Here is a 27,650-nt window from a genome sequence, read left to right on the forward strand (position 1 = left end):
ACATTTTCATGTAGTCAATTCACTCACTGGTGGATCCAGGGGGCGGGGGGAGGATACTGTCCCCATGATTTTTCTGGTGCCCTCTTACCTGTTCTTTCTTTTTTTTACTTTTCTTATAATAAATTTGTCAATTTCGTCAATTATTGGCACCATTGTCACGTTAGGTATCCTTCATGATTTTGCTCTAGATCCGCGCCTGGTTTCACTGACCATGCTTTGCATCTATAAAGAATGATTGTTCGAGACAAAGCCAGGAAGACTCGAACTTTAGTTCATTCACGAATTTTACTCTTTGTGCTTGTTTATAATAGTAACAAACTTGTATTGCTTCACGCAACCTTACTAAGTTTTATCAATAATAGTCCTGTTTTTCCTCGTGAAATTTCAAAACCATTGAAAAACTGACCTAGATTAACTTTTCAGCTAAACCAGTGAAGGTATTTTTCAGTTTATATGTTACCATTATCAAGCTTAAAAGTAGATCTAAAAATTAGGAATGGAAGGGGGGTGCAAAAAAAGGTTCCTGGTGACAGGAAGCATAGCAATACTGGAAGTTTATTTTGAAAAGTGAGATAAATCTCCTTTCCTTGATTGCCAAAATAGTTATAAACAGGAGACTTGGCACAGTCAATATTAATATTTATCTCTAGCATTTTGTGAAGTAAGAATGCCATGAACTTTTTTATGGAGGGGCGGGGGGTAAGTTCTAACAGTAATTCTGATTTTATTAAAATCTATTTGAAGGAATTCTCTTTGTCTTCTATCGACACTTTTTTGGGGGTCACTCTTTTATCCTTTCTCTAGTGATGCTCATGTAATGAAGGATTATAAAACATTTCCTACAAATGACCAATCGTTAATAACAATCGACATACCCGAAATAGATTTTTCGGCTTTTCTGCCGAAATGCCGAATTTTATGTCGGTTAACCTAGCACTTTTTGAAATTTCACAACCAAAATCTAGCAAAAACAAAATCTAAAAATAACAGTTTTCGGTTTATATTGTATTGACTCCAAACACATTAACAAGAAATACAATCAACACTATTAGAAAATAATATTATTAAAAATTCAACAACCGAATTTTAGAACACAGCAAGCAAATATAAAAAATAGCACCGTTTTTTATGCGTGGCACATTAACAGAATTCGATTATTTTGTTTTTGAATAATTCCCAAAATAAGATAATAAGCAATATTCTATTATCAATCTTAAAATTTACAATAATAAACAAAAATGAATGCAATAATACATACAAACTTCTATAACAAAAACATCAATATCGTCAAATATCTAAGTGTAAAACAGCATATGCTAATCTTTATTTAGCCAACTTTCAATATCAACAACAGCAGCGTCAATTAGTGTTGGGAGGTGGGAACTTGCAACCATTAGTTTCTTGTCTCCTTCTCCCTATATTTGAGAAATACCTTTTTGGAGTGTATTTTAATTAAAAAGTGAACTTTTTTATTATATTCATTGAAAAAAAACACAAATTTGCACACCCTAGCAATTAAAAGAACCCATTTACCCCTCCCCCATCCCACCATACCTTTTTGTGTATTGAAGCCACTAAGCAACAAATATGTGTTGGACTCCTTTGTTCAAATAAACACTCCCTTAATAAAGATTGTCGGATACCCTTTAGAAAAATAGCATAATTTGTAAGGAGGAAAAGGACGACAAAGCAAGGAAAAACTAAACTTCGATAAAAACATTAACAATAAAATATTTTGTAAGATTGTTTATATTTTTCATTATATATAATTACGTCATTTCTTTCATTTATCCCACAACTAGGGAAAACACATGACGTGCTATCCGCGAAATGAGCGAAAACTAAAAACCATTTCGAGTTATTTTGAAAAGTTAAAAGTGTTGCCATCTATCCTGATATATGTTCCTTAAAGATGTCCATTTGATCATCAGCGGTTACTCAAAGCTTTCCACTGATATTTACAATCGAAGCAGAGCTGCTGGTCGATATCTTGCTTCGGTAAGAATTAATTAGACTTAGAAAGCGAATCCAGACCGTAAGTAGAAAGTGTAAGTAGAAACTTGAATTAGCCCTGACTAGTCGTTTTAGCGCTAAATTCAAGTTATTGCCCTCATGACTAATCAACCTTTGTATCTGAATGTTTTCCTTGATTGTAAATCAGTAGCTTTATCAAACGAATAATGTTCGAGGAAACCCTAGAAAATCGTAATCTAGACCCGAAATAAATTAAATCTATTGAGCTAATTTGATTACAGCAGTAGAAGCAGTGCTATTTTATTTTTTTTTTAAATTCGCTTTTCTGCCATTACTCCGAAATTCTAAAAATTTCCCAAATTTCTCTGCACTTCTTATTAAATTTATAAGAAGATTTTTTTTAATTATTACCCCCACTCTGAAAAATATTATTTTGCATGCACCTATTTAGATGTTGTCCTTAAAGGACGAAAGAGTCTTTTAAATTTTTTTTATTTGTTCTTCAAGGTCAAATGTGAAATTTCGTATTTTTAAAGCATCTATATATCAAAAAATACATTTTCACTATTTATGTTTAATTTCATGGGAATAAAATATAGTACAAATGTCTTAAATACACTATGTAGAGTTAAAATATAAAAAGCATTAAATACGAAATTTATTGAAAACATAATTATCAATTTAAATTTATTTAATACCTGCATATAATTTATAATTATTTAATCCTTTATTTTACTTCGAATGCATATTCGGCTTGTCTGAACAATTATCCTTTCGTACCTTTCCTATTTTTGACGAAAAATATACGCGCCTGATTGACCTATTATAGCATTTATTCCAAGACCTAGTTTCTACCGGCAGCACAAAAAATAAATTTGGGTTTACAAATTCGTAGTGTCAAAAAAAGGACTAAGCTATTTTTATTTTCAGAAGTGATAGTCATATGCTTTTGTATTAAGATAGAAATACCCAACGCATTCTGTTTGGCAAACCTTCTTGATGCTTTCCAAGACACCACTTAGGGCATAACCAATGGATTTAAATTAAAAAAAAAACCTTAAAATTATCAGAAACGAGAGATTCTATACGACCTGAAACCCTCCCCTGGCTCAATTGATTGATCTGAAATAAATTATCTTGCGCTTTTAACAAGCCTTATTTGTCTATTTCTAATTTAAAGACAGTTAACATGTGGCCGATTTTATTGCCAAAATGGTACAGCACAGTAATGATGAAAGGCAAATTTATGATTTAAATGGGGCAAAAATATTAGTTCTATAGAGTTGCCCCCCCCCCTCCCTGGGAAAATGTTTGCTCTTAACCCTATAGACTGAAAGAAAGTATTGAGAGTATTTGAAATTTAAAATACCTATGTCTAATATGACCCCCAGCAAGATATGAATAATCGCAAACAACTATATAAAGTCTATATAACTGTAGATTATACAGATTAATTGTAGATAAATTGTAGATAATATATATATATATATATATATATATATATATATATATATATATATATATATATATATATATATATATATATATATATATATATATATATATATATATATATTACATAGATTATATAGAGTCTCGCTCCCCTCCCCCACTTAAACTTTGGGGTTCTTAACCTCTTTAAAAAAGATCAAATCCATAACTCCGGCGAGGTTGAGAGGATAATTCAACTATATCTAATTTTGATTGCAACATGAGATGGCCAATGTTATTGCTAAAAACTCAGCAGAATCACCATGTCAAAGAGAAAATGTTTCTTCAAAACGAGGCATAAATGGCTGTTTTATAAAGTTGCCACTTAAAATGACCACGCATTACCACCCATTTCATTGCCAAAACGGTAGTGAAACTTCCACATTGTGTATTTCTATTGCTGACCAGATAATTCTCTGTGCATTTGAAAGATTGACCGTACTGAACTAAGAAAATACACAAATATTATTGCATAGTGGGTATGGGTTCTGGAGTATATACCATTGACCTATAGCCATTTGGGTATTGCCTCAAAACACCACTAGGTATCCTCTGTAAATACTCTGTCCCCGTTGGGCGTCTGGGCGCTGCACCATGGGCAAAACCCCGCCTATAATTATCTGTTGGTATTGGAGACATTGCTGATTCGGTGCTTGAGCCTAAAAAGAAATAGAAATGAAATACGTTTTTTGGCAATCGACATTTAGTTGAATTTAGAATGTAATTTTTTTAGACAACAGTGCCTTTCTATTTACAAATAAGACAAACAAAAATATAGTAAACGGGTACCATATTTCGAATAAGATAACAAAAAATGCCTTTAAAAAAAATGATCAAAAATTACGAATATTCGGTGCTATTGCATGGTGAATGTTTTCATGTTGGACATTATTCAGATGTGAGTTTTTTATCGCTTGGGCTTTTTTCTTTTCTCTCTATGTTTTATTTAATTTAGTTTAGATTTTTTTCTCGCTGATAAGGGCTGCTGGACATAAAACCAATATAATCGGATTTTTATTATTATTAGCGAATTTTTTTTTTGTTGTTTACCACTGTCTTAGGGATGCCACTGAGTGAGGAGTCACTCATAAGCAGAGTTCCTCTCAGTGAGAGAGCAGTGCCACGTCTTCATTTGCACTATTCAGGCGAAGTTAACTAAGTGCAGTCAAAACTGACGACCAGTTAATGCGCGTCTTCTTAGGATTGGAACAGAACCATCCTATTTGGGGGTTTCTTAATTAGCTATCCGATTTTACGTTACGTGGCCAACTTTTCCCGAAAAGGCAAATGACCTAATCTCTTATTCAACGAGATTGAAAATTGAAATATGCTATCTTATATTCCTGCTTTTGCGTTTCAATAGCTTCATCTACAATGGGTTCTTGATCCTAAAACAACATCCAAATTATTTGTCAGTTTTAATTGGATGCGAGATTAGTGCTTGATTGTTAATTTGTTTAATTATAAGTACGAACGCCATTTAGCTGGAATTCAATCTTGACTGCGACCGCTTGTACGAATAAAAATATTTTCATTCTGAAGTGAATTTCTAAAAGTTGTGTTTAAATCAAAGTAAAGTAGCAATTTTTGAGGCATGCAATTGTTCCGTGGATGGATAGCTCTTTTTTTAATTCTTTCTCTTTTTCTGATTTTCTGTACACTGTTTACTTTTATCAAACAAAGAAATTAATTAATAACTACACTTTTCTCTACAATAGCACAAAGACACATGATAGATTAAGCTGGTCAGTTACATGTTAAAACACTTACAATACACTTAAAGCAGCCTCAGGAATTAAAATTTTCCATCAAGTATGTTACACATGAAGACAAGTGGCAGATTAGTCGAAGTATTAGGCAGCAGACTGGTCGAAGCAATAGGTGGCAGGCTTAGCTTTTGAAGGCCATCCGACCGGGTAAACTGTTTGGTATACGGATTCAGTCGTAAATCGAACACAAAATCAGGGAAAATACGCAGGCGAGTTTCATACAACAGAAATTTAAAGCAAGGCTGTATCTTCTTGCTATAAGGGTTGGTAGACATAATACCTTGAGACTATAATTACAAGAAACACATTTGACTCCTAAAAAAAATTTTTCACGCTCGGTTTTGATTGACCTCCAGCTTATCGCTTTGAGTAAAGCCATGGTGCCACAGAGTCAAGGTCTGGCCATAGTGCTACACGAGGCAGTCGCAATCCGCATTTAAACTAATGCAAGTGCAGAAAATAGAACTTAGCTGCTTCACGAATCAACGTAACGTGGGAAATGACCTTGACAACAGAGTATATTTCTGAACTATGGTCATAAAGTGGGAATGTCATTTAAGGTCGCTGTCAATCACAACACGAAAGATTTTGACCTTTTCTATAACAGTAAGGTAGATACTCTTAACCGGTGGCAATTAACGCTTTAAAAACGACATTACAACTCATTACAACACTTTTAGGTATGCTTATTGTTAACCTGTCATTGTGTGGTAACGCGTCAGTGTAGAGAATATATCTTCGATTATTCTTCAAGAACGCTTATAAGAAACGAAAAGAAAGTTCATCAACATCATCAAGTCAAGCGACTTATTCAATCCATCAAGTTAGTTAACATCATCAGATGATGCAGCTTAGCATCAACTCACTCCATTTGCTCTGGAATGCTGAAGAGGCTGGTAGAAAATGAGCAGACCCTAAAAGTTCCATCGCTATTTTTTTCCGTAGTGCTCCAGCAGAACATACCACGACCTTGATAACCACTCGTACTGTCAACCCGTGGATAATAGGATAATCAATCTAGGATAACAGGATGTTGGGGAACAACTTCAGATTGCACATCGGAACCTTATTTATTTCGCGATATAATAAATTCCGAAAGGTGCCTCTCCATTCTGACATTGAAAATCTGGACGGTTGCCAATACCTGAGAGAGTATTGTAATTTCACTTCCAGAGAGGATGAAGCTCCCACGTAGTTTACTGTTAATGTACATCAGTGACTCAATTAGTATTTTCCTATGAAATGGTTAAGTCAACTTGGTGTAATTGACTGGCTGGCTAGAAGCCATTACATCATGCGTCTTTTTTCCAAAAATGATTAAGGATCAAGCTTACCCAACGAAAACAAAAAAAAAATTGAAAAAAAACTAGAATAATGACTATAAGATGATTTTCTAAACATCCCACAAGAGACACTGAGAAAATCCAAGTGGTTACATTTCCGTAAGATTTGGGAAGCTACATGTGAATGTCAGTGCTTATATCATATAATAGATAAAACCTCATGTTGTGCATTTTTTGTTCCACATTCAATTTTGTAAAGATATTGATCATTAATAACTGGTAAGATTTTCAAATAAGCCGTGAATCTTAGGCTGTCATTTAATTCTATTTCTCCAATTTTATAACAAAAAGGCTCCTCCTCCACATGGTTGTTAGGCTTTGGGAAAATTTTTTAGTGATGCCTAGAGTATGGGTGATGAAAGGTGACTTATTTAGAAATGTTGAAGGGCAGCTCGGGTAGAGAAAAAATTAAGAGCACCAAATTAAGAGGGTATTAACGAAAGTAAAACAGTTCAAAATAGGGATGAAACCTTTTTATTGACAGTGAATAGATATAAAATTATTTAACCGGATATTTCGAATACATATAGAGTGTTCATCATCAGCAGTAAAACCCACTGTATATGTGTTCGAAATATCCAGTTAAATAATTTTATATCTATTCACTGTCAATAAAAAGGTTTCATCCCTATTTTGAACTGTTTTACTTTCGTCATGGAAAGGCAGTGTGGTCTTTGAAGTTATCTAAGAGGGTATTAGATTCAGTGTGGACTAAGCCATATGTGGGGGGATGGTTTAGGGCTAAAGGATATGGGGGACTAAGTAAGAGGATTAGTTGAAAGGATTTTACAGGACCAAGATATACAGGCATGGCAGGTTCAGCGTTCGTTTTCGAATTCACTGGGTCTTTATTGTCGGTCGAAGAAGATTAGGGGTGAAGTTTTATTTTTTAAGTTGGGTTTGAATAAAAATGAAATAAAGTTATTAATTGAAATGAGGGCTGATAGTTTGCCACTGGGCCAAAGAAGAAACTTTATCGGAAAGGAATGGTATAAGGCTGGTCCTTATCATTGTCCTAAGTGTGGTGGTTTAAATGAGACCGTATATCACTTGATGTGTGAATGTGAGGAGCCTAGTGATGGGAGACTTGAAGTGTTTGGTCGGAGGGATTATAATTTTGAGTGGTTGGTGAGTGTGTACAGGCTTGGCACGATTTCTTTGTATCACGATGAATCATAGAAGCAGATTTCTGTAGGATTATGATAGAATTTGTGCAATCTCTTTGTAATTGTTTTTATTTATATTTTTGCCGTAGCCTATGGGCTTTTAGCGCAAATAAATTCTATTCTATTCATAATGCTCTCCCTAAAACAGATTACTGTTTTATGTGCAAGATTCGATTCGTGGCAAAATTTGGGCAATATTTGAAAACAAACGTTAATTTACATTTTTATCAAGTTTTTCGGAAGCTCAACCATGCCTTGGCTTTTACTCGTACTATACAAGAAAAGAAAAAAAAAACTAGAAAGTCTGACCGTGTCTAAAATTAAAGAATGTTTAAATTGAAACTCAACGTTTTATGCTCTTTTACAAAACAGGGTGTTAAGATAATTGAATTAACAAAACTTACATTACAATACACAAAGGACATAATATTTTCGTTTCAGACAATAAAACCCCAAACAATTGCTTAAGAGAAGGTATATGGTTCTTTAGGTATTAAAAAACAAGTTTATTCAACTGCAAGTAAGGAGCGACATTAAAACTTAAAACGAACAGAAATTATGTACATATTTACATATGTACATAAAATAATTTCTTATTTACATAATAATTTCTGTTCGTTTTATGTTTTAATGCTTCTACTTACTTCCAACTGAAAAAACTTTTTTTATATTTATTTTCTCATTGTTTTTTTTTAATAATATTTGAAAATCCTGCACCCCCTACATGGAAATTCTCTTACCTAATGACAAATTCCTCCATGGAAAGATCCTCCAATGTGACCCTTCCCCGGGGACTGTGGGGAAATAAAGCGTCCCAAATGACATAATTATTAGGTTATTTGACTATGTTGAACAAAATGGCTATCCCAAAATTTCGATCTGGTGACTTCGAGAAAAAATGATCGTAGGAGGGGGCCTAGGTGCCCACCAATTTTTTAGGTCACTTAAACAGGACACTAAATCTTTTAATTTCCATTAGAATAAGCCCTCTCGCGACATTCTAGGACAACTGAGTCGATATGATCACCCCTGGGGAAAAAACAAAAAACAAATAAACGCGCATCCGTGATCTGTCTTCTGGCAAGAAATACAAAATTCAAAATTTTTGTAGATAGGAGCTTTAGACTTCTACAATAGGGTTTTCTGATAGGTTGAATCTGATGGTGTGATTTTCGCTAAGATTCTATGAGTTTTAAGGGGTGTTTTCTCCTATTTTCTAAAATAAGGCACATTTCCTCAGGTTCGTAACTTCTGATGGGTATGACTAAACTTGATGAAACTTATAAATTTACAATCAGCATAATAAATAAGGTTCTTTTGATGTAACTATTGATATCAAAATTCCATTTTTTAGAGTTTCGGCTACTATTGAGCCGCGTTGCTACCACGAACTGTTTGGTTTATTTTAATTTTGTTGAAATTCCAGTTCTAAAAAAGTGAAATGTTTAAAACAAAAACGTATGGAACACGAGTATATTGAAGATTCTGGCCTCTTTTCCGTCCAGGGAAAAATCTTGATTAGTGCCCCCACCCATGTCTCCTACAAAATTATCAGGTCCATAGAATTTCCGTTAATTAACACATTTATTTTTAATTCATAAATAAACTAATAACCCATGTCTCAATTATTTTTCAGTTTCTTATTTAAATTATTTAATGCTTATTAGTTATTTTAATTGAAATATTTTAATTATTATTATTTCTTTATTTTTATTTTTACCTTATTTTGAGTTAATTATTCGACAGATGATTCCTTAATCATTTTCATTTATTAATTTCTGCCTTTACTTTATTTTAATAAGGATACAATTTCAAAACCACAAAGTGATAATCAAAACTATCTATTTGAAATTTTGTTCCGCTAAAATTCCTCAGCTCGGAACAAGTGCTCCCTCTGTCCCTCTCCTAAAGCTGCCTCTGCACGAGAGAAATAGGGAATTAAAACTGACAATTCTACATTTCTTTTCCCCAACAGCTGGCATACAACTCATTGTGCCCTTTTCGTAAGAGGGGCTTTGGCCAATTTCCAAGTAAAAGAAGAGCTGTTAAAAGTTGTACCACTTCAGGGAAATGCTGCGGTTTTGATACCTGTGGGAAGAATTTCTCCAACATACTCTATTTGATTGTCAAGACCTTTTCCCAAAAATAAGGAAGCTTTTAGATAAAATAATAGACCAAGGATTGCAACCTACTATAGCAGCACTACGCTTTACAAATCCACTTTTAAAAATACACTTTTAAAATTGCTAAGGTTAAGATTGGAAAGGAGGCTAGTGGCAAGTTTTGTACCAATTGAATAGTTGTGCAGGGCTGCGCTCTAGCCTTCATTTCTTTCCGCCATTTCTTTTCCCCTGCAGCTGGCATACAACTCATTTGCCCTTTTTTGTAAGATGGGCTTTGGCAAATTTCCAAGTAAAAGAAGAGCTGGTAAAAATTTTACCAATTCAGGGAAATGCTACGGCATATAATATTTATTTTACTTCTGCAAAATCAATTCTGAAAATATGCCTAAACAAAAGTTTGTGGGCTTGGCAACAAATAAATCTCTTGGGATAGTTGGTCACCAAACCAAAACCATCGGTAAATCGAAGTCCCACGAAACACCCTGAAATATCGGACTAGAATAAGAGATCAAATTATGCTACGGCGTCCCTGGTATGCAGTACTTTCTTTCTTCTAAAAAAAAAAAATGGAGGCCAGATTAAGTCATGCCAGAACGTCATGAAGAAGGGCGTCGACCCACTGAGTGAGTTCCAGAAATATGGTTTTTTGTGGAGCCATTCGCGGTTTTAAATCATTCATCCGCAGATAGAAGACAGATCACTTTGAAAAAAACTGGTCCAACAGATTCCTGGTGACGGGTTGGGCTTAATAGTCTGTGCCTCGTCTAAGTTAAAATAAGCAGTAGGTAGAACTAGGGAGAAGGGATTCATGCAAGCTCTGTATCGTAAACAACTGCAGCAGAAATGTCCCCTCGATAAACGACGAGATCCTACATGAAGTGTCAGTTCTGACAAGAAAAGTTCTGACAGTTTTCAATAACTACGACAGATACTTTATGAAGTCTCTCGTCGTCTGTCGATGGCACATTTCTACTAACTGCTTTCGAAAATTTTGTCTTACCATTAGGCTACTTAGTATACCTGCAGTTATTGTTTGGCAAGTTTTTAGGTATGGACCTTGAAAACAATCGTTAACGCGGTAAATAAAGAGAGAACTCACGCGCTCCAGACACATACTCATACATCAGACAAAATAGTTAGAATACCGATTTACACAATTACGAGTCACAAAAAGTTAGAATACCAGACAAAAAAAAAGTTTTTTCTAAGAAACTTTAACAAATATCTCCACTGAACTAGCATACAACTCATTGCGCCCTTTTGGCAAGAGGGGCTTTGACCAATTTCCAAGTAAAAGAAGAGCTGGTAAAAGTTTTACCACTTCAGGGAAATACTTCGGTTACCAGCTCTTCTTTTACTTGGAAATTGGCCAAAGTCCTTGAACTAGAAGATCTGGTTTGGCACTACGACCTTAAACTTCTTGTAGACATAACCGAACAGCTAAAGACCTTTAACATGTAGCTTCCAGGCAAAGAGAAAGGAATTGGTTGAACCATTTTGGGAGCTGTTGGAAAAACACCCTATCCCCAGGGTGATAACAAACAAATTTCAGTTTGATGCAGACCCTTGAATAATCAGACACAACCTCTTTAGGGCAACAGCGTTTCAGTTGTTGCACAGTTCCTCATGTCAGCTGCAACACTGCAACAATTGTTGGTGGAGCAGAACTGATTGATTTTAAAGCTACCTTTCATTCAAGTCACCCACTTTAAGCTAAGAAATATACCCTTTTGTTCCTAAGCAAAATCTTCAATTTTGGTTTCGGTAGGTTTATGAGTGAAGGCAACGCTTAGCCCAACAAATATCCTAGAGATTTCATTTTCCAATCTGAAATTCATTGCAAATAAGTACAGGAGCCGGTTGGCTTATGAATATTTGGACGACTGCATTAGAATGGCCACTGCAGTATATGAGCCTTATACTGACAAAAAATAGCGCCGCCCGGAAAACATTAGATATGTTTATGTCTATCTTATTCATTATGATAAATTTATCTGATACAAATATTTTGATTTTTTTTTTATACAAATTCCAAATTTATACTAAAGATCATTAAATGGTGTTCGATTAAAAAAAAAAGATATTATTTCCCTACTTCTCTCAGTAGCCCTAGGGGCACTAATTCGAGGAGGATCGTGGGGAAAATGTGCCCTAGATTATAAAAGATACCTCTTTTGGTATTGTTATTTGAAAAAAATTAGTACGAATTCGAAATTTATATTAAAAGATAATAGACTAGTGTTGTGTTAAAAAAACACGTATTATTTTCCTACTTGGCTCAGTAGCTCAAACGGCACTAATTTAAGAGAGACAGTGGAGAAAATGTGCCCTAGGCTAGGAAAGATACCTTTTTTGGTATCGTTAATTGAAAAAATCTCCCCCCCCCACCACAGTTCTGAAAATACTTTTTTTGTATCTTGATAAAAAAAATCGCTAAAAAAATCCTTACATCCACGTAGCCAACATTTTCGTGAATTGGCACCCCTGGATAGCTCTGAGTAAGGTTTATGAGCTGTAAAGTTGTTCAGTTGCTTAAAAGTTTGGGAATATATATATATATATATATATATATATATATATATCATGAAAAGAGAAATCACCAATGCAACAGCACAAACACAAAAAAAAGACAGAAGGAGAAATATATATATATACTAGCTGTTGGGGTGGCGCTTCGCGCCACCCCAACACCTAGTTGGTGGGGGCGCTTCGCGCCCCCCCAAGCCCCCCCGCGCGCGTAAGTCGTTACGCGCCATAATGAACATGCAACATATAATGGTCCATGGGAAAACAATCTGTATTCAGATCTATACCTCATGATTCTAATGATTGCCCTTGAGCTTTGTTGATGGTGATTGCTAATCGACCATTCCCTGTCCCGGTGTCCCGGTCGTCATTTATATCCCCCTGTTTCCCCCGGTGTCCCCGTTGTAGTTGTGTCCCTGTGTCCCGGTCGTCATTTATATTCCCTGTGTCCCGGTCGTCATTTGTATCCCGGTGTCCCGGTCTGTATATACATTCGTTTTTTAGTTTTGTTTTTCTCCTTTATTTTTTTCCTTTTTTTTTTCTTTTTTAGTTTATTTAGATTTTTAGATTTTTTAGTTTTTTTATTAGTTTTTAGTTTTTTTTCTTTTTTTTGTAGTTTTTACCTTCTTTTTAGTTTTGTTAGTTTTTTTTTTTACTTATGTCCTGGTCGTCATTTATACTCCCTGTGTCCCGGTGCTTTGTTGATTGCTAATCGAACATTCCTTTTGTCCTGGTCGCTTTCTCTTTGAGTGTCGTCATTTATTTTTTTCTTTTTTAGTTCTTTTAGTTTTTACCTTTTTTAGTTTTTTTTAGTTTTTTAGATGAAAATTTTTTTTAGTTTTTTCCTTTTTATCTTTTTAGTTTTTTATTGGTTTTTACCTTTATTTTAGCTTATTTTTCAGTTTTTTCCTTTTTTTTAGTTTTTTTTTATTTTTTATTTTTTTTAGTTTTTTACCTTTTTTTAGTTTTTTTAGTTTTTTTAGTTTTTTACTTTTTTTTATTAGTTTTTAGTTTTTTTTGTAGTTTTTGCCTTTTTTTAGTTTTTTCAGTTTTTTTTAGTTTTTTATTGGTTTTTACCTTTATTTTAGCTTATTTTTCCTTTTTTTTAGTTTTTTTAGTTTTTTACCTTTTTTTAGTTTTTTTAGTTTTTTTAGTTTTTTAGCTTTTTTATTTTTTTTTAGTTTTTAGTTTTTTTTTGTAGTTTTTGCCTTTTTTAGTTTTTTAAGTTTTTTAGCTTTTTTATTAGTTTTTAGTTTTTTTTGTAGTTTTTGCCTTTTTTTAGTTTTTTTTTCTTTTTAGTTTTTTTGTAGTTTTTACCTTCTTTTAAGTTTTGTTAAATTTTTTTTTACTTATGTCCTGGTCGTCATTTATACTCCCTGTGTCCCGGTGCTTTGTTGATTGCTAATCGAACATTCCTTTTGTCCTGGTCGCTTTCTCTTTGAGTGTCGTCATTTATTTTTTTCTTTTTTAGTTCTTTTAGTTTTTACCTATTTTAGTTTTTTTTAGTTTTTTAGATGAAAATTTTTTTTAGTTTTTTCCTTTTTTTCTTTTTAGTTTTTTATTGGTTTTTACCTTTATTTTAGCTTATTTTTCAGTTTTTTCCTTTTTTTAGTTTTTTTATTTTTTATTTTTTTTAGTTTTTTACCTTTTTTTAGTTTTTTTAGTTTTTTTAGTTTTTTAGCTTTTTTACTTTTTTTATTAGTTTTTAGTTTTTTTTTGTAGTTTTTGCCTTTTTTTAGTTTTTTCAGTTTTTTTTTAGTTTTTTATTGGTTTTTACCTTTATTTTAGCTTATTTTTCAGTTTTTTCCTTTTTTTTAGTTTTTTTTTAGTTTTTAGTTTTTTTAGTTTTTTACCTTTTTTAGTTTTTTTAGTTTTTTAGCTTTTTTATTTTTTTTATTAGTTTTTAGTTTTTTTTGTAGTTTTTGCCTTTTTTTAGTTTTTTTAGTTTTTTAGCTTTTTTATTAGTTTTTAGTTTTTTTGTAGTTTTTGCCTTTTTTTATTTTTTTTAGTTTTTTAGCTTTTTTATTTTTTTTATTAGTTTTTAGTTTTTTTTATAGTTTTTGCCTTTTTTTAGTTTTTTCAGTTTTCAGTTTTGTCACCTGATCCAGTTTTTTCAGGTGACGTCACCTGATCCATCCACAGATCCACACACAGACAACTAATTTTTATATATGTAGATATATATATATATATATATATATATATATATATATATATATATATATATATATATATATATATATATATATATATATATATATATATATATATATATATATATATATATATATATATATATATATATATATATATATATATATATATATATATATATAATAGACCTCCTAAACAGATTGATTCCCCGAAATGGGGTAATTTAGGTACTCTTCACGTTTAGCACTCCCTTTACAAGAAAAAGAATTTTGGCAACTCCCTACGTAAAGTTCTGGCTGTCCTCATTTCTTTGTTTGAATTCACAAAAATCCATACTCGCAAAATTGAACAATTTACAAAAGATAACGTTTGAAATGAACATAAAAATTACAAATTTTTTCACTGACGGCCTACACATTTTATCCTTCACGCCAGTTTTCTAAGTCACTTATTACGAGGCGGATGTCACTATTAATTAGTTAAGATGATGAACAACATAAAATTTTATTTTCAACATGATTACCCACGCTTTTGGTTGAGATTGCATGAAACGGAATCTCAAAGAGGGTCTTAGGTTTGTCCGATGGATAATAATGTCCGTGTAGAGCAATTATAGAACCATTTTGATATGAATGTTGCATAAATATGAAAGTAGACAAATATAGTATTCTAGGTTAGAACACCTATCACAATGAAAGATTTTTCTATTTCGTGACGTCAAGTCTAAAGCAGATGTGCTTTGATTTGCAAATGAAGGGGTCAAGTTTTTTTTTCAGAAAATAAAAAAAAATTTCAAATCCAGCATGGGAAGGGGTCCAAAACCATTTTTTTTTCACTGAAGACACTAAAAAGGTATTTCAAAACTTTAGGGGGCAATTAGTCCGCGCCCCAGCAGCCCCCAATTCGCACCCCAGCTTTAGCACTGTGGAATAAAGTGATAGCCAGAGCACAAGGAGGCCAAGACACTTCCAACGTTAGTAAACTGAAAATGAAGGACCATCAGGAGTAAGATTCACTACAAAAGAGTGAAAAATAAAAGTGTGAGAGAGAAGGTGGAATTAAAGAAGGTAATAATCGGATTTTGAGATTTGAAATCTGTGTTGGAGTTAGGTATTGGTCAGTTACGTTTTCCCTAGTGTGCACGTCACTGATTTCCCTCCAACACGAAAGTACTGGCGTGCCCTAGTAAGCTCTAGTAGGTATATGTTGCCACCTTCATTTTGCGATCAGGTTGGTAAATCGTTATTCGGGAGCTGCTCCAATAAACGGGAGCTGCTCCAATAAACACCTACGACAGTGTTTGATTTTGAATCAGTCCTTTTCTCCCTTTTTAGTTCTTTTTTGTTCTTGTCCTTTTTGGTAACTTTTGTTAATCTTTACTGGGCTTACCTGTTTTGTATTTATTTCTGAACAAAAACTTTCTTCACTTAGGAAAAGATGAAAAAAATGTATGACCAGTCAAAATCTTGGATGAACACCATTAAACTCAATCTCGAACCAATTAGTTCGTTCAAATGACACGGCTACCAAGGGGACCCCTCCTAACTTGAAATCACTGCCTCTTTGACCCTTGACAGCATCTAATTGAATGCGACAATCTGCCACCACCTAGAGCCATGGAGACCTGCCAGGCCTTCTTTAATTCGATTCAATTAAAATTACAAGCCAAAGATAAAAACCAAAAAAAGTACTTGTTCATTATTAAGAACACATCCAAGAAGGGAGATTAATACTAATGAAATATACCGAAATATGATGAAAATATAATACTTTTTTAACGAAATTATGGGAACAACAGCAGAAAATTATGTAAAGCAGGCCGCCCAGAATGCATTATATTAAATACCTAACCAAAATTGCAGCTCTATATATTAAATACCTAATTAAAATATACCTACAACGGAGTTTTTCCACAGAGCTAAGCTAATTGTATCTGAATTCAGATAGCTAAACCGGTTTTTGTCAGATCTTGCAGACCGAAATTTTTGAGAGTTCTCTGAATAATGGACAAGTACCCCAAAAAAATCCTGCGTAACATATGCACTAGTTACTCTTATAATTGGGTCTGATTAGGTGCAAACTCGATTGTGCCTTACGATTTTCAACCCGAGGTATAAAAGTGTCTTCATATTTGCTAAATCTTATTGAGTACACTACGAGTTATTGCATAAGACCAGCACGCAATTTTTCAGAATTTGCCCATGGGCCCGTGCTCTGAGCCCATGCACCACCCAAAAAAACCAATGTCTTTATGATTTTTAGTATAGTTACTCATATTTCCTGTATAATTCACTTGCGTAATTTTTCATTACCCTCCCCCCTAAGATAAAAAAAACTTCCGCACCCATATCTATGGTGAAGCATACATTTAACCATGGGATTATGAGGTTTCAGCCAACCTTTATGAAAGCCTGCTATTTCATACTTCAATGAAGTCTGGCCATGTATTCTTTTAATAAGAAAAAAAAGCATTGGACAAAAGCAGAAATAACTTATGTTATGTTGAATCTGGTTGATAATGACCTCCCTGCAAAGTAATTACAGGACCAGTTCAAGTCCAGTGTATCTCAGTGACTCAACTAAATTTAATACCCCGAAGGATGGTATTAATTTTCACTTTCGCTAGTTACCTTTTGTGTGAAGAAAGACAGGCGGGTAGTGTATATGTGGTATTTAAATTAACAAAACATAACAGAATATACCCAGAGTTCTAAAAAGTTTTTCCGAGCAGGGCCATTGTTAGGGAGTAGGAAAAAAATATTGCAGGAATACGGCCACGGGAGGGATTCGAAAATTCAGAGAATGCGTGCCAGAAACTGGCATTGCTACCCAAAATCTGACATTGTTTGGCCTTGGCCTCAACATAGATTTGTGTTTTACAAAAAGTGCATGTCGCTTATGAATTCATTTTCGATTATTATTGTTAGAGTGTTCAACGTTTTCAGTCTATGAAAAGATTTATTTGTAAATTTGACTCTAACCCCCCTTCCTCTCCAAAAAATGGGAGATTATGTAAAGTATGCCGTCAATAGAAAGTATCAACCGGGCCCTGGGAAATCAAAACTCATGTACAAGTGGATAAGCAATTTTTTTCAAAGGGGGGGGGGGCAATTTTCCATAGCATAAAAAGGCGAGACATTCGGTGGATTCCTGGGGGAGGACTAAGAAATCATGGCCCCTGAAGGATACAAAAATTCGTAAAATGTGTATAAAAAACAGGAATTGTTCTTTGAGAATAATATCCATTTCGGTCTTCGAATATCAATAAGGTTAGAGGAAAAAATTTCTCAAAAAATTTTTGATTTAGTTTTTAATTTTTTAATTTTTTTCTTATTTTCAATGTATATTTCGAATTAAAAATAACAACTCAAAAGTACAATTTTTATCAGGTTTCAGAAAAATTAAAAGTCCATATACAATTCTTTTACTAACTGGTAATGGTATGAGCGTATGGCCTTTTAGAGAGGGGGGGGGGCATTCAGTTTGTCAAAAAAGTAAGAAACAGAGTGAAGAGTACAAAAATTAAAAGAAACTGAGGATGAGTTCTAAAAATCTCGAACTTTTTGCGTAGAACCGGTACTGATAACGCGATTGGAGTCTCCTTTTTATATGTCAGTGATGAAGTCGGTACTCTTAAAGCAAATTTTGGAAACGTATTGATAGCCTGCAAGGCGGTGTTTTGGCAGATTTTTAACAGTCTGAATGCACAAGTTTAAAATTTTCACATTCAAAACTATTTTGGGCTGGGTAACAATGAGCTTTCTTGGGTACATATGGGCTTACAAAACGTACAGCTAATCAGCATCTTCGTATAGTAAGGCGACAAATCTGTATAGTACAGGCAAACAAACAAGTAGTTTGGAGTTATTTTCTTGATATACGTGCCAAAATACAAATAATTTCTTATGTCTCCCCTCCCTGGTTTCATTCAAAAGAGATGAAAAAATATGCACAAAGCAGATATATATATATATATATATATATATATATATATATATATATATATATATATATATATATATATATATATATATATATATATATAGAAAAGCTTGCAGTTTGTCGCGAAGGAGTTTCTACAATTTACTCTTTAAATACTTCTTTGCAGTTCTATTTCCAAATTACTCAAAAGTTTGACCCATTTAATTTTTATTTTATTTTACATATCAAAATAAAAATATGAATTAAAGTTAGTAAAGCACCCACAAACACTATAAACAAAAGTAGAATAAACACTCTACATATCAATTCTACTTCCTTCTGTAGCTGTTTAATTAAAGCAATTTAAAAAAAGAAACTACCAATGGATTCAGAATAAAATACGACTCAGAAAAAGTATTTAACTCAGTTAACCGATGTTGTTTTCACTTGTCCCCTTTTCAAACGAGTAGGATACTGTTTGTTTTGCCTCCAAACGAAAGTGATGGAGCTAATTGGGAGTCCCGGGCTAGTAGGGGTAGTTGCACCCCAAATATAGTATTTGTTGATACCCTTATCATATAGGTGGGGAGGAGCCTCAATTAGGGGAAGAGGCGAAAGGGTCTTTTTCCCCAGGTTTTTACCCCAGGTTTTTACCCCCTCCTCGTCTAAATTCTGAAATATATTTTTTGTTATTGTTATTAAAAAATACTTTGGTACTTGTCTTTTATAGTGCCCGATGTCAAGTTCCTCATTCACTGACGCACTGTAGAACCGGTTTCTTCCTTGGTTTCCTTCAGCTTAGCGTGAAACAAGCCAAAGACAAGTGACAGAATTTAATATTCTGTCACTTGATTATTTAATAATCAGATTATAATATTACATATATATTATTAATATATAATACAATAATATATATATTATTTGCACATTGGGGGTGAAGTGTAGTGGGTCTCCATGCAAAGTGTGCTAGTTACAATTATTCTGCATATTAGGATATGCAGCAAGAATCGTTTTCTAATTTCACACTGTCCAAATATTTTAACCAGGGACGGATCTAGAGCGAAATCTTGGGGTGGGTCCAATGTCACAGGGGGGCCAATAAACAATATTTTGGGCGAGGAGGCATTGTGACAAAGGTTCCAATAATTGACCAAATTGGCAAATGTCTTCTAAAACAAAGAGTAAAAAAAATAGGATAAGATGACACTAGAAAAAATCTTGGGGGACCCATGTTCCCCCTGGATCTGCCAGTGACTTTAACCCCCACCTCCACCCCTAATGTGCAAATATGTACCCCAAACTATATATTTCCCATCTATTTCGTCCCTTCTCTTTGTCTCCTCACACGCTTAGCTGAAAGAAACCAAAGAAGAAACCAGTTTTAGTAAGTGCGTCAATGGATGAAGAACTGCTAAGTGCTAATACTTTATTTTTTACTGTCTTTGAAGAAATTGAAAAGAAACAGTAAAATTGCCCCCATAGATCTAGTACAATACACCCCCTTTGATTTCCGTGAATTAACGCCACTGCAGGTGGGACGTCAAGTTGGGCGGAGTAAAGTTGTGAGATTATGAGGCTAGTGAGCTAGTGAGGTTAGTTGGAAGTCTTTTAGCCATTCATCCACATGCAAAGTTGAATATTTGAGTTTTCCCTCTGGGTAGATTTTATTTTCTTTCAACCAAATTTGTTACACAGTGCATTAAATTGCGCAAACTAGTAATGGAAGTTTACGTAAAATTCAGTATATATACTAACCACAAAGTTGATAAAACAGTTAAGCAAATTTCACAAATAGTATAAAGAAACTAATATACCCAAATCATTGTCTGCCCGATTCTTATCAAGCGTTTCGCTCTATTTTAAATTGTATTCATTTTATACACATGATCTTGCGTTATTTAATATCGTAAAATGTTGTTTTTCTAAAAATAGACTTCTTTTCAATTCAATCATGCAAAATTGGATTGAATAATTATAGCGTTAATTATTGGGCATATATTGGCATAATTGGGCTGTTATGGCAAATTACGGTGTTCGAGGTTAGACATAAGCGAACATAAAGTATTATGAAAAACATGCCTTTGTATGACATGGCTTTGATCTGCATAGAATGATAGAAATCTCCAGAAATTAAAACCAATCCATAAAATTAATTTTAAATAATTTCATTATTAATCAATTATTAATTTTTATTAATAATTAATTAATTATTAATTATAATTATTAATAAATTATTAATCATTAATTATTAATTATAATTACTATTAATAAATTATTAATTATTATTTAATTCATTAATCTCACCAAAATAATGAAACAAAGTAGTAAGGAAACAAAATAACTGTCACCATGTTTTCTTCTACCGTTTCAGTATTTGTATAATCTGAAATGTTTTATACAAACCTTCTTTTTTCTAAAAATCGACTTCTCTACAATTCAATGGTGCTACATTCAGGCAATTCTGTTGTAAACGGCAAGCTATCAAACAGTTCGTGGTAACAAACTGTAAGGAGCGATGCGCCTCGATAGTAACCGAAATTCTAAAATATAGAATTTGGATACCAAAGGATGCATCAAAAGAATCGGCCTATTATGGTAATTCGAAATGTATAGGATTCATGAAGTTTAGTGTTACCCATCAAAAACTACGAGCCTTAGAAAATTCACCCAATTTTTGAAAAGAGAAACACCCCTTAAAGTCAAGGAATATTAATGAAAATCACACCATCAGATTCATACTGTAGAGGTTTCAAGCTCCCCTCTCCAAAAATGCAGAATTTTGTATTTTTTGCCAGAAGGAAGATCACGGATGCGTGTTTATTTGATTTTTTGTTTGTATATTTTTCCTAGGGTCGATGGTATTGAACCAATAGTCCTGATGGAAATTAAAAGTTCTTGTCCCCTTTTTAAGTGACCAAAAAGATAGGAGGGCAATTAGCCCCCCCCCATCCCACGCCCTTTTCCCTCAAAGTCGTCTGATCAAAATTTTGAGATAGTCGTTTTCTTCAGCATAGTTAAAAGGTCCAGTAACTATTCCTTCGGGGATAACACGAACCCTCACAGCCCCTTGAGAAAAGTCGGTAAGCTATGCAATTTGCACAGTATTTATATAAAGTATTTGCTTGTTGGAAGTATACATTTTGCTTGTATACATTTGCTTGTTGGAAGTAGACATTTATCAGGGGGGTTTTCCGATAGGGAGATTTTTAACGTGGGGAGGAGACTTTCCGGGGGATGAACGTTCCAGGGGATATTTTACGCTGGGGGAATTGGCCAGAATTCCTGTATGAAATTCCTTGATTTATCTTACTTTCTCTTTGTCGAATTAATTTTGCACATGGAAATGTTAAAGGGAATTGTCCAGGGAAAATATCCCCCAGGTTGGAATTATCTAGAGGAGCTTTTCGTAAGAGGGGGATTTTTCACGGAGAAATTGTTCGTGGTATAATTTTCTGCGCGAGCAATTTTCTACAAGGTAGGGATTTGTGGGAAAAATTTTCCACAGTAAGGGAAATTTCCGCCATGATTTGAAAAGCAATCATAATTTTTTTTGTTCAAAAGAAATTTACGGGGAGCTTTCAGCGAGAAAAAATTGTCTGGTGGGAGGTTTCCTAGTTGTGGGGGGTATTTTACGTGGAAGGAACTTTTCATGAAATTTTCCGTGGGGGGGGGGGGTTTCATGGAGAGGAGATGCATTTTTTGGCATTATTTAAAAAACATCAGAATTAAAAAAAACAACAACAAGTTTTTAATGCTGAAAGTGAGGAACAACATTAAAACCTAAAACGAACAGAAATTATTACGTATATCAGGGAGGTCACCCCCATCTAAATACCGCGCTCTTTACAGTAAAGTTTGACTTTTGTCCCAATTCTTAAGAACGATTCCTGAAACACAAGGGCCGTGTAAGTAGAGGAATAAGAAGCATTTCTTCAAAAAGTATTAAAAAATTTAGCGTGAAGAGCGAGGTATTGACGATTGGGTGACCTCCCTCATATATGTGATAATTTCTGTTTGCCTTAATTTTGATGCTGCTTCTTATTTTAGTTGAATTTTTTTTTATATAATTTTGTTTTAGGTTTGACATAAATATCAGCAAATTCTTACTAGAAGTGGATCTTTGAATGACAGGACTATGACCAGCACAAAACCAAAACGATCAGACAACGTGATGTGAGATCGGTCATTATGCATAATACCCTATATATGATGAGAGGTAAACTACGTATAAACGAATCAAAACACATTGTACTGAAGTACATTATTTTAAAACCTCTGATCATTTTGACCAGGTACTAATAATAATACCCAGTTTACCTGGGTATGTACCCAATGACCTGGTCTGGCGAACATTCATTGATGGTCAGATGGATGGCGTATGCATAGGTTAAGAAAGCTCTGACTAATTTTTTTTCACTTTAATCGTCCAAGAGAGAAAATGAAGTTATTTTGGTTCACAAAAGATCACCTTTTTAGGTAATCCGACATTTCAAGGAAAATAAAAAATCAACAGGTTTTAAAGACGATGATTGTTATGGCAAGATCAAAGAAAATACCTACCGTATTCATTTTTTTCCTTTTACTTTTATTTTTAGCTTTTTAACTTTTACTTCTTGCTTTTTTATGATTTATTTATTTGTTTTGTTTATTCATTTTCTTACTTATTTCATTTATTTAATTTTTAAAATTATTTTTGTATTCTCTTTTCTCAGTTGATGATAGCCCATCGATGCGGTTTGTAATCTAGTTTCTAAATTTCATAGAAGAAAAAAAAAAACTTAAGAAAGTATATCGCGAGACCAGGGGCCTCCCAAAACGTTTATGGTGCAGTGACATTTCAATCTTGATTTTTTGGAGAAGGAGGGCCCAGAGCTTTCCAGAGAGGGGAGAATAATGTTTAAGAATACTTTGTTGAGCATATTTTAGCAGTTTGTAAACCTTAAGCATGGTTTTGAAAGTCATATTTCGATTCGCCACCCGATTTCACGTCCATCAAGTGGAAAAAATATCTCTTACGGTCAAATATTCGGTTTGTTTCTGTTTTCTATTAGAGTTGAAGGATTCGTTTCTTGGGGAGGGAAACTTTCGTTTAAAATAAAGGAAACTCTCCTGCTTATGCACGTATAAAAAGGAACTAGTGGGAAACATGCTACCTAAAAGCGAAAAATTTAGCAAACAATATTACTAGCAATTAAGTTTACTTGAGAAAACAATGTTAGCTGAAATCAAATGAGTTTTGTATTTTTGGCCAAAAGAGTCATGGATTCGTGTTTACTTGTTTTTTGTTGTTTTTTTTGCCTGTTTGTTTTGTTTCTTCCCAGGGATGATCGTATCGAACTAATTGTTCTAGATCATCGGGAGATGGCTCATTCGAACGGAAATATCAAGTTCTAGTTCCCTTTTAAGGGAAAAATTACGAGGAGAATTACGGGGGAGGGCGTATTTTGCGTTGGAGGAACTTTCCACGGAGAATTTTACCGTGAGGAGAGGGAGTTTTTCATGGAGGATGAGCCAAGTTTACCAGCATTATTTGAAGAACTATCAGAAATTAAATTACAACAAAATTTTTATACTGAAAGTAAGCAGCAACGTTAAAATGAGAAGAAATTTTTCCGTACATGAGGGGGTTAACCCCCTTCTCAATACCTTGCTCTTTACGGTAAAGTTTGACTGTTTGTTCCATTTTTAAGAACGACCCCTACAACACAATTTAATTAGAATAGGAAGCTTTTTTAAAAGTGCTAAAAGCTTTAGCGTAAAGAGCAAGGTATGGAGAAGGGTGGTAGTCCCTTTTTATTTAATCAAAGATAAAAGACAGCTGAACGCCACCTTCGAATCCAAAGTTGAATTAAACCAAATATTCGCCAAGAGAGACGTTCTTTTTTCGCTAGGTGAGGCGACTTATGGATACAAAATTGGACTCCTGTTAAGAGCCCATATGTAGGCTAAGTTAAGGGCCTTACCATTCCTGAAAATTCAGTCTTAAACTATTGGCTTACAAAATCTCACACATCCAAGTAGGCCGTCGCCTTCTTTGACAGCGGTAAAAACTGTTACCGCAAACGAAAATTTATGGACAGTTAAACTACAGTACTTGGAAAGTTGTAGAAATCTTTTCAAGTTATCATACCATGAGTTTGAATGGACAGTTAGGAAATTTGAGGGTTTTTATGAATGTCACTGTCTTTTTCTTGGGCTTCGCTTATAAGCAGAAGTGTGGTAAAGTTGTAGGAATTTGTGGTTTAAGCGGAAGGTATTGTGGTTATTTGGTTGTCTCCATAAAAAAGGCAAAAAGCCGTATTATAGTTACGAAAGGATATCTAGCGTGACTGACAAAGCCACAACTTTTTAAATATTCGACATCCAATGTAAATTTTCGTGTATTTAACGTTCGACAGTTTCTAATATTTCACGGCGTTCAATTGCCAGATGGGAATTGAAAATAGCTGTAAATCTTAGGGTGCTCCTGCATCATTCGCAACACACGTATGCTCAATGTGCGTTCTATGAAAATCGGTTTCATAGCCACAAAGACAAATAATGAGTGACAGAATATATTCGACGTGTATAGTTTGCGCTCCACACTTTCACATTAGAGGGAGTAGAAGTAAAATTAGGTTTGATTACTGTACCCCCCCCCCTAATGTGCAAATATTTAGACCAAAATATATTATTAAATATCAACTAAGGTATTGTATTTTCATAATATTTTGGTATATCTTATTAGGATTAACCTAACTTCACTCCTCGAATGTTAAACGTTCACTGCTCCTTTCTGTTGATATCTAGGTTTTCATTGATAGACATCTAACATTAGTACGCGTCTACTGGTAAGCATGTAACCGAATCTTTCAGAGCTAAGGGTTCACAAAGACTATTCATTTATTCTGCAAAGTCTATATACATGGTTTTAAAACAAACACAAGGGAAGAACTTTACATAAGTACTGTACGAGAGCAACTCCTTAAATACTTCAGAGATTGGTAAATAAGTCATTCCCAAGGTCCCTTGAATTTAAACTTCAGTATCTTACTTCCCAAATTCCAGAAGACAAACATCATAAATTTCACTGCACCGTGTGTCCCATTTTACGTTTCCAAAACCCAATATAAATTACAACATTGACCCGAGCTGCGAACATATCTCTTGTTCCAAGAATTTTATTCAGAAGCTTACTGATTTCCCCCCAAGTCCCATTTACAAGATTTTAAGGATTTGTAAATTTATTTCTTGAATTAAAGAAAACCCTTGTTGTGGAATGAAATTCTACCGAGATAACAGAGAGTTTTATCGATATTCTACGAAGAGCTATATTTTAGAAAACTAATTGAGAACTAAAAATAAGACATTTTTTTATTAGAATTCAGAAAGGTCATGTATTAGACCTATGCAATAGACCTGTCATGGATACATTCAAAGGCCTAGATATCAGAAAAGAGTAGACATGTTTTCAGAAAAGAGCATATTTTAGAACTATATTAATTCATGAGAGTTTCATTCACCCAACTCAACTACTTTTCAAGATAGCTAGAAGCCCCTAAACCAGAATGTTACCCCGTGTAGTTCAAATTTTTCTTAAATCTTTTCTTATTAAATCTTCTCAACCCACCTGGAGAAAATCTAATTTTCGTCTGGTCCCAGACGGATGGCCAGAAAGCATAATTTTTGTAAGCCTTAATCTTAGATTAAATATCGACAATGGTTGTGCAACTTACTTGTAAAATTAGATTTAATTAAATGTAGGTAAATTAAATTAAATTTAATTGATTTAAAGTAGCATATTGAAATTTAATTAATGAAATTAATTAGAGTTTGACCAACTAAGATTTACTAAATTCATTGAATTAATCATTGATTAGCATAATTTAATCAATGGCAAACACTTACGATAGATAAATTAATTAATTAAAAAAAAATTTTCCAGCTTAATTAAGCTGGACCAAATTCGTATTTGAGAGTCAAATAAAAACAGGACAATAGCATCAAAAAAGGAATATAAACAATCATACACTTGAAACTGGTAAAAGCATGCACTGTCATTTTATCAATATATATATATATATATATATATATATATATATATATATATATATATATATATATATATATATATATATATATATATATATATATATATTTGTACACGGGCCATAATATGTCCAAAATCTAGACCATGCGTCAAATATACGAAGCGTGTATATAGAAATTCTGTGCAGCAATGGAAACGGCTTCGTTTATGTAATCCTTCGTGGGATATTAAAAATAACCCCTGCTGTTGTGGCATCACGCATCAATACTTACCTCGACTTTTTCATCTGAGGACAATCCGATTGATTTAGGCCCGTGATATTGTCATTTTTTCCTCATTATTTTCTGACGATCCACCTCCTCTTGTCACAACATTTAGATTTATGCTTTTGGGTCATTTTGCAAAGTTAGACGGTGCTGAAAACTATGTCATTATCATGCCAGCATCTATTGAGGCACATATTCGTCGTCTTAGAGCAGGTAAAGCATCGGGTTCATACGGCTCTGACATACGGGACAGTAAAATTGTTTGAACATCTTGCTGCTTTATTTCAGGCTTGTATCGCCCAGCAGTATATTCCTGATGCGTTATGTGAGGGTCTAGTAACGTGCATTTTTAAGAAAAATAAAGACCCGAAATCCTGTGACGCATATAGACCGATTACTGTATGTTAGACGACTAACGAGCTTCCTGTCTCTCTTTAGAAGTGGAGTTAATCCACTTCTATGTTTGTGGAGTTTATCCACTTCTTATTTAACTATGGAGTTAATCCATTTAACTCCAAACTTCCTTTAGAAGTGGAGTTAATCCATTTGTTTTACCTGCCTGTGGCAGTGGTATCACAACTCCTCAATCTGGATACGTTTGCAAGGTATTGTTAGTGATCGTATTCGTGTGTGCCGTGGAGTTAAGTAAGGTTATGTTTTAAGTCCGGCAATATTTAATAACTCTATTAGAGTAGCCACTCGACAGATTCCATCATACCTAACTGAGCCACATGTCGACGCAAATCACTTGTCTTATGCCGATGACATTGTTCTCTTTGCTAATAATCTTGAGGCACTCCAGAACGCTGTTGATGTTGTTTACTCCGGACTGAAAGAGATCGGTCTTTCAGTTGCTACTTCCAAAACAGAGTTTCTTGTCTTTGGACT

General features: G+C 33.8%; 1 protein-coding gene across 3 annotated transcripts in view; it reads right to left on the reverse strand.

Moving 5' to 3' along the window:
• Window positions 1-990: 990 nt before the first annotated feature.
• The window catches only part of LOC136029981 (uncharacterized), a 170,317-nt gene continuing 143,657 nt past the window's right edge, over window positions 991-27,650 (reverse strand). For all 3 annotated transcript variants that reach the window (XM_065708556.1, XM_065708555.1, XM_065708557.1), the window contains one exon: window positions 991-4,124. In XM_065708556.1, the coding sequence (XP_065564628.1) occupies window positions 3,931-4,124 (194 nt within the window). In that variant the 3' untranslated portion in view covers window positions 991-3,930. The remainder of the gene's footprint in view (window positions 4,125-27,650) is intronic.

This window comes from Artemia franciscana, chromosome 8, assembly GCF_032884065.1.
Source record: "Artemia franciscana chromosome 8, ASM3288406v1, whole genome shotgun sequence".
Classification (NCBI taxonomy): domain Eukaryota; kingdom Metazoa; phylum Arthropoda; class Branchiopoda; order Anostraca; family Artemiidae; genus Artemia; species Artemia franciscana.